Raw genomic sequence first — 8,499 nt, forward strand, 5'->3', positions numbered from 1 at the left:
AAACATATGCAATAAACCGAAGAGGAAAAAGTTTATTGGCGGAACTTCCGAAGATTTCGACGGTAAATCTTCTCAGAGAAGGGAAAGTCAGTTTATTGGCCGACTGGTCAGGGGTCGCGGTTGATAAGCGGTGATAATGTCTCTCGCTCAGTCTAAACTAGTCAGTTCCGACAGCGGTTCGCGTGAGCGAGCTACTGCGCGTCGTTGTGGTTCACCGCGACCGTATCCAGGTTTCGAAAGTAGGACCTTCAGGGATTCCGGGTGTAAATTAACACTCGAGGAATCCGCGAGTTCGCGAACGAACGGTTTCTCTTTTTCGAATTCGGAGGTGCCTCCTCCGAGATGCGATAGTGAGATATGAGCAAGGATTGCTATGTCAAGAAATATGGATACGTGTTCGATAACGTGAGTACCTGTGCTATTAGTCTGGGAGATCTGATGACGTCTTTGGAATTAGAATAAAAAAGGGTATATATATATATATATATATATAGAGAGAGAGAGAGAGAGAGAGAGAGAGTATTGAAAGAAGAGAATTAATATTCCTAATTTAATTTAATTTCCTTTTTTTGTCTCTGATTATTTCTCTAAATTTCTTCTTTTTCTAATTTCTTCTTAATTTTTTCTCAATTTCTTTTTTAATGAATTGAAATTATTGAAAATACAGTTTTCGTAATTACAATTTGTTATTTATTATTTGTGTTTGTACAAAAAACAATTTTGCTGAAATATCTAAAAGATTTTAGTTTATAGATATAGATTTGAAAATAGTTTTGCTGAACTATCTAAATAATTACAAATAATAATAAAACCAAAATATACAATAGATGTCAAATTTAAGACGCTACAGAACTTCTACTGATTTAAACTATAAAAATAAATATAAAAGAGCCATTAAGAGAGTCGGCGCAATTAATTAACACAAAAATTCAATTAATAAATTCAACTGAAAATACATTGCTTCATAAATTGTACGTTTCACGTCCAATTGTGAGCCTTAACAGTACAAATGATAAATATATAATTACGATAGATTTATATTCTAGAAAAAAGAAATAGATCTGAATACAATTCGCTGCAGTCACAAATAAAACAAATAGTATTCTTTAATTTAAAACAAAAATAATTATAGACGGTCAAGCATAACAAATATTGCAAAAAATATTAACATTTTATCAAACTCACAACTTAAATATCCTACACAATTAACAAATATTTAAAAAATTAAATAAAGAAATAACGGACAAATAAAAGTCAAGAGCAGGTTAGTAGAGCACGATTAAAATCTATTATCAATTATATTCAATTACGAGCTTCAAACGTTTCTCGATTCACTTTTGAATCACCATTGGTGATCATAAATAATATCTGTTTAAAGCCCTACTTTGACAAACTTCATAATCTCCATATTCTACATAACTATTTTGATGAAATAATGTTTTACGAAATCGAACGAAGTTCGAAATCGCATATACGAGTCTGAATAATCACGTTATCAGGAGTTATCATTCGCCAATTATCCGATTTATTCCGATGCTCGTCCAATTTCACGATGCCAACTGCATTCGAAAAAACGATTAAATTCCTCATAAAGGAATCCCATTAATATCGACGTTGTCGAAACGAACGGACACGGTCGATCGCCTCTAATCGGGTCGTTGACTGTCATTTGATCCTCGAACGAATGCGGTGAAAGTCGCGTAACGAGTAACGTTAACAAGCCCCTTCCCTTTGTTGTTAAAAACAAAAAAAAAAATAAAAACGCGAGTTGATCTCGAAGTACGATTTCAAGAGGCCATCAGTTATCTCGAAGATATATAGCGATTCGCGAAGCGAGTCAATCGAGCACTTTGAAAATTGCAGAATATTATTTATTTAGAACGTTTTATTGTTGTTATAAATCTATATTAACTTTTTCTTTTATGCAACTTTTGAAACACATCGCGATTTTGCGATCAACTGTGCTTTCACCGAGATGTGTATGTTGCTTGTGTCCTCGCAAAAATTAATTATTAATATTATTATGTGTCATCGTTAGTCCGTGTCACACTACGCAGTAGAAATTGAGGATTGCAAATTAGATATAAGAATTCGATCAGTTAGATAATTTTAATTTTAATCCGTTTTCAATGGCAATGAAAAGGTGAATGTTAGACTAAGAATCAGTGCTATAATTAGTGCGCTGTAAATATTTAATTAAAAAAGAAATTGTATATGTATTACATAATAAAAGAATATTTTTTTATTGTACAATCAAACGCTAAACATTAGTTGTAATACATGTAAAATTTATTTTTTTTTTTATTAAATATTTGGCGCACTTAATTACAATGCGATTCCTAGTAGTCTTCATTATTATTGCTGAAGCATAAAAAATCTAATATTTTTTAAAATTATTTAATCCGTGGTCTGATTGGCTAAGCATGAAAAGCACAATTTTGCCGAAGTATCTAAAAATTAACAAATATAAAAATTTAATTAAAGAAAATCATTTTGTTGGACCATCATCATAATAAAACATCAATATAATAAAACATCAATATAATAACAAATTTTGACATTCTAACAACCAGTTCGAAGATTCTACATAATTATTTTTATCCAACAAAATTATTTTCATCTGTATCTAGCTAAATATTTTTAGATACTTCAGTAAAATCATCCTTACGTAATTACATGAAATTTTCAATTCGCAATTCTTAATTATCAATGCGAAGTGTGACATGAACGGAATAGATGACGATGTCTAGATCCATATGGAATCGATCCGTTATATGATGGAGATCAGCAGCAAAATCTCCTCTATTCCTCCAGAAAACCAGATTCCTGAAGCACACGTAATCGCTGGCTTGATTTACTCCTTTCACTTTCCGATCTTCATATCCTGACGCATCTACAATACTGCGTTTCTGTTATTGTCATTGCAATGGCAAAAAAAAATGAGAAAAAGAACAATTTTTTCCAAATTTTTGTACGAAATTCATGGTGATTCCTGTCGCGATGGCATAAAAAATGTCTATTAAAAACTCCAGTTTTACAGTAAAGCATTTTGTATTTATATTAAAACTAATCCTTGTTAAAACTTTTGTGTTAAATTTTTAATGAATATAATGTGATCGTGTTATTTGAATATGTGTCAAATTAATATTCAACATTTCTTTCATAGTGTTAAAATAACATAATTTATAAATAAGTGAACAAATAACAAAATTATGTAAATACTTTAAAATGTAAATTCTAAGATAAATGAATAAAATGTGTTAATTTAACATATTATAAATACTAATTTTATTGAAAAATTATACTTCCACAATTTGCTTACAAATTGTGTCTCATTGTTATATTTCTTGTTAATTTTTTGCATAATTTTTGTCACTGTCTAATACATTCTATTGCACAAAAATTTAGGTAAACTATTTGGGATTCTAAACGCTGTTAAGCTCGATTTCACAATATATGGTAACCTTAAAGATTAAAAGTAACAAAGACACTCATGAATGAATTTCATTGATGAATCTATTGATAACCTTTAATCTTTAGGTAACTAAATAAAAATGAAAACAGGCCTTAAAGATTTCTACAATATGTTAAATTTAACACAAATTTTCAAACAACAATAAAAAATGAAAAGTCAATTAAAGCTTATTGTAATTTGAAAAATACATATTTCAAATAAATTTAAATAACAAATATTCATGTACAGAAAAAAAAATTTTAATTTAACACATTTCACATCTCAAATCACTAATTTTTGTTTGTTTAATTTAATATAAGATGAAGATGTTAAAAAGTAATATTATGTAAAAAATTAATTCAAGAAGCGTAATACTTTGATACAATTTAAAAAATTTTATGTTAAATTGATATATTATAACATTAAATTTAACTAAAATTATATACTATTTTTACATTTTTAGTTTGGACAATGCCTCTGTGATATTTAACATATGCAATATATAGATTTAACAGACACATATTTACTGTTACAAACGAGAAAATAACACAAAATATTTGTACCTTTTTATATAAAAATATGTAATTATTACAGTTGTACAGAACGTATTCTTCAATAAAATTAAAATTTATAATATATTAACTCAACACACATATTTCATTTATTCTTGGAATTTATGTTTTAAAACTACATTATTTTTATGTTATTTGTTTATCTATAAATTGGGTTATTTTACTGAGAAATGTTAAATTTTAATTTAATATAAAATATTCAAATAACACAATCATATTATGTTAAATTAAAACTCGAATATATTAAAAATTCAACACAAAATAAGAATGTGAACCGTTTCTAACACAAATACAAAATATTTTTTACTGTGTAGGGGGGAGGGTATATTATATTTTATCTTTTAATATAATTATTTTAAAAGATTAGTTTTAAAATAATTATATTAAAGACAAAAAGAAGACAAAAAGATTAGGAAAACCTCTAACAGTATTTAGAATTTAATAGGAATTTAATTAGATCTAATTGGAGTCTAATTTTTATTGCACTCTAGTTTTATTTTTCCATAACGTGTTAGGTCAAGTTTGAATCCGGAAATATGAAATGGTCATGTCAACCGGGTGATTTGCAGGATGTTTAAAACCGCTGACAGAAAGAGATAATTTTTATCCGGTAATAAATGTTAAAATACCGCAATGTTTTTGCTACACTTTTTTCTGTTCAAACAGCGATATCGTAATATAATATGTTTACGAATAATATTATTTTTATTCTCCTGCACATTTCACGTGAAACATTTCGTTAAAATGACGAATAAGAAACTTTTTGCGTTTCTCATTTGTTATTTATCAAAATAAGTTCAGTGTACATCTTTGATGACAGGAAGTTTTTTGAGAAAATTATACAACAAAAACACGCTCCAATTTAACGAAAAAAAATTTTTCTAAATAAAATATTCGAAGAAATTATTTTAATTTTTTGATTTTAAGTTTTGAGTTTAAGAGATCAAGAGTTTAAAAGATTCAAAAAAATGTTATGTCACACTTTACATCGCATTTTTGAGAAGTTTCTGAAAATTGTAATAGATAAAACTTCAATGAAAAATGACTATCGATTAGATGTCGAATTAATGTCGAAATTAAGACTGTTGACTTATTTCGAAGATTCGAATTTTTTCGGAGCTCCAAAAAATACGTGTGAATGATGAATTCATTTAAGAAATGCTAAAAATATTGTAAATGAAAAGAATTAATTAATATATGCATATATTGAAAAAAATGTAATGTTCTTAAATAAGGAAGTTTGGAAGTATTTTTTTATATTAATTTATATAAATAAGGAAAGATAATGCTCAATAAAACAATCCAATTAAGAAAATTTAAAAAGTAAATTTATTTTCAAATGAATGAATAAAAAATAGTAAATTAATATGAACGTTTTGACTTTATTGATTGTAAGTCTTTCTTAACATAAAACAATCATTTTAAGAACGAAAAATCGAGAACGAAAAAAATCCTAAAATTGATGAATGTGATTATAACGTGATCTTACGTACATATTTTTTAATTTAACGGCGTAATTACGACGATAAAAACAGTTCGAAGTTTGAAGTATCAAAGATTTTGAAATGTCGAAGCTTCGAATCTTCAAGTTCAAAGCCTTCGAAGCAAGTCATTAGCTCCAGTCGGAATTATTGATGTCGATTCGATATTAATTCGACGAATTATTTCTGACTGGGAACATTTCTGAAGCTTTCGAGCGTAAAGAAACAATAATAATTATTATCTGAAAAAATAAAATAAGAAAAGATAATAATTATTATTGTTTCTTTATGTTCGAAAGCTTCAGATTATAATTAATTATTTTAATTTTTTTCTTTATATTAAACCGCATTATCTACAATAAAGAAAATGACATGACATTTACCTTTTGAATTCCAGATGGATTCGCCGTCAAGATTTGAGCTGGCGAAGACAGCGGAGGTGCATCGGCACGGTGCCGGTGAAATCACAGAGATGGGCGAGGTGAAGGTAACCGCGCCGAGCAGCAACGTCGCGACGTCGATGCCATCGACGACGCACCCCAGTGGCAGTGACGCGATGCCCTGCAAGAACGGCGGCTGCAAAGTCTGGAGGAACAGCCGAGTCGGAGGCAGCGAGCCGCACACCGAGAGTCCATGGCACTCGCTCAAAACCATCTTCCTGATCTCCGTGATCGTGGCGTTCCTCCTCTGGATCATCATCTACACCCTGCTGGACCAGTATCGAATCTTGTGATCGGGATCACCCTCGCTTTAGAAATCCTGCTGTGTTCTCGCGATTGCAAATCGGCGATGAATTCTGCGGCCTCGTGATTTATGGGTGATATCAGAGCTTGATAGCGATCTCGTTGGTATTGAGATCGCGATTTGTGATCTGATCTACGTGACTTCGTGTTCTCAATTATAATCGCTAGTTTGCGGGTTCTGTGACTTTTCCCAAGTAAACCACATAATAAGAACGATTTTGCTGAAGTATCTAAATATTTAGTTACTCTCTAAAACTTTTTGAACAAACTTCACTTTTAAAGAATAAAATTTGGATCACTCTTTCTAGACTGGTTTAATTTTCAATTTTTCTCTTTGAGAATACTTCAATAAAACTGTAACTAACAGTAATGAATGATATATATATAATTTCACACTCAACAATAAAATGTAATATAACATGTTACACAGTAATTACATTGTTGAATGTGAAGTTGTAACATTGATGTTACTGACGTTTACTGGGTTGTGACTTTGTGATTTATATTCGATGTTGAATTCTGCAACTTCTTCGTGATTTTGTGATAATCCACGATTGATATCAGGATTGGCAATCCATGCAGCGTGTTTCGCAGTTCTAAGTGGTTTACTGCTATTGGGACCAATTGAAGAATGTACCATCTCTATTCTGCATCCCTAATTTTACAACGTTTGTATTACAAATCATGTTTTGCGTTGTGACGATTGCTCATCAAAACGAAATGTGAACAAATCTTTGGAGAAATTCGGAAGGAACGACCGAACGCTCAAGGAGACGTCCTCCCGGCAGCTAAAGGCTTCCATAAATCGGATTGTAATATTGTATATTTCGTACTGTTTTATAAATATTTGGCTCCTGTAAATATTCGAATAAAATACGGCATTACACAGTACATTATTAGATTATTCGATCCTTTTATTATCATACTCGAGCAGATTGCGCGCTGAGTCTGGTTGTTAAAAAATTAAAAAGTACGGCAAATCTTCTTTTTACACAGAGTTGTAAATAATACTGAGAGAGACGCGATTCTTAAGAAAGATTTTTAAAAATTGCGCGGACCTTAGTAAATCTACAAATCGTTATAGATCAAAAAATTCGTTCGCCTTCTCTTTTTATGACACTTACGCTAATCAGACAAATAAATAAACGAATGTTTTGATCAAAGCAGCTTAATGACTCCACGTTTTTTGGCCGGGATTATAATAGGCAAGGATCTCAAAACGACACATAATGTAGAGGAGAAAAGGGTAAATTAAATCACTAAAAGATATCATGGGCTACGAGAGATTATATAGATGCTTCGCGTTGTATGGTTACAGAATTCTTCGTTATTTTTCTCTTTTCTTCTCTGCTCTCGAATCAAACAAGTCCCCTTCTTCTCTACACAGTATCGCGATGAAATTGTCGTTGGTAAAAAAATATGACTGCGCACGCATGATCGAGCATGTATCTCGCGAGACAATCACACAGCAACGGGCTCAGCGAATCGCGATCCGCGGTAGACGACAACATTATCGTTGTTGGGAACAAACGATCTGAGACAACCAGAAGCCAGCAGCCTCAGTCTCAGTCGCAATCGCAACTGCAGTTACAATTGCAGTCACAATCGCAGTCGCAACCACAACCACAGCAACAGTCGCAATCGCAATTACAATTACAATTGCAACCACAACCGCAAGTGCAGTCGCTACCGCCGTTGACGATAACAATAACGTCGTCGACGAACACACGAGATCGAGAGACGGATCCGATGCGACAGCATCCAAGCGTATGGAGATTGCGGGACAACGACGACAATAACGATGATGACGACGACGACGAGAACGAAGAGGAGCAAGTGGACAATGTGATTCCACTTTCGTATGCGGTTTTTATCGAATGAGCGAGTAACGATTGTGCGTATTTTTCAGTTCTCCGCGACGACGGAAAGACGCATGCCACCGAGGATGATCTTGGTCAGCTGGGACAGCTTTCGCACGAAGCTGCTGCTATTCCTGATCGGGTGCCTTCTCATCTGGGCCTGCGTCTTCTTTCCTCTACTCGGCACATGAACATTGACTCTTGCTCCTCCTCTTTCTCCTCGTTTTCCATTTCCTTCTTCTTTATCATTCCTCAGATGCGAAATGATGACATCGAATACACTTAAATCGATACGGCAATTCGATGCGGCGACATTCAACACGATCACACATACATACTTTCACGCGTTACATTTGCATATATATTATATATATGTATATATATATATAT

The 8,499-nt window shown here is 31.8% G+C and overlaps 2 protein-coding genes across 3 annotated transcripts in view; one reads left to right on the forward strand and one right to left on the reverse strand.

Moving 5' to 3' along the window:
* Positions 1 to 7,138, forward strand: part of LOC108690246 — a 12,206-nt gene extending 5,068 nt beyond the window's left edge. The window contains exons 1-2 of one of the 2 annotated variants that reach the window (XM_018197437.1): positions 213 to 405; positions 5,905 to 7,138. In XM_018197437.1, coding sequence (XP_018052926.1) covers positions 358 to 405; positions 5,905 to 6,240 — 384 coding nt within the window. In that variant the 5' untranslated portion in view covers positions 213 to 357 and the 3' untranslated portion in view covers positions 6,241 to 7,138. Of the gene's footprint in view, positions 1 to 212; positions 406 to 5,904 lie in introns of those variants that run through there. The other variant, XM_018197436.1, reaches the window with a different exon arrangement.
* Positions 7,139 to 8,139: 1,001 nt separating this feature from the next.
* Positions 8,140 to 8,499, reverse strand: part of LOC108690244 — a 9,871-nt gene continuing 9,511 nt past the window's right edge. The window contains exon 12 of the mRNA XM_018197434.1: positions 8,140 to 8,390. Within this exon, the coding sequence (XP_018052923.1) occupies positions 8,156 to 8,390 (235 nt within the window). The 3' untranslated portion in view covers positions 8,140 to 8,155. The remainder of the gene's footprint in view (positions 8,391 to 8,499) is intronic.

Source organism: Atta colombica, unplaced genomic scaffold (assembly GCF_001594045.1).
Source record: "Atta colombica isolate Treedump-2 unplaced genomic scaffold, Acol1.0 scaffold30, whole genome shotgun sequence".
NCBI classification, from domain to species: Eukaryota; Metazoa; Arthropoda; class Insecta; order Hymenoptera; family Formicidae; genus Atta; species Atta colombica.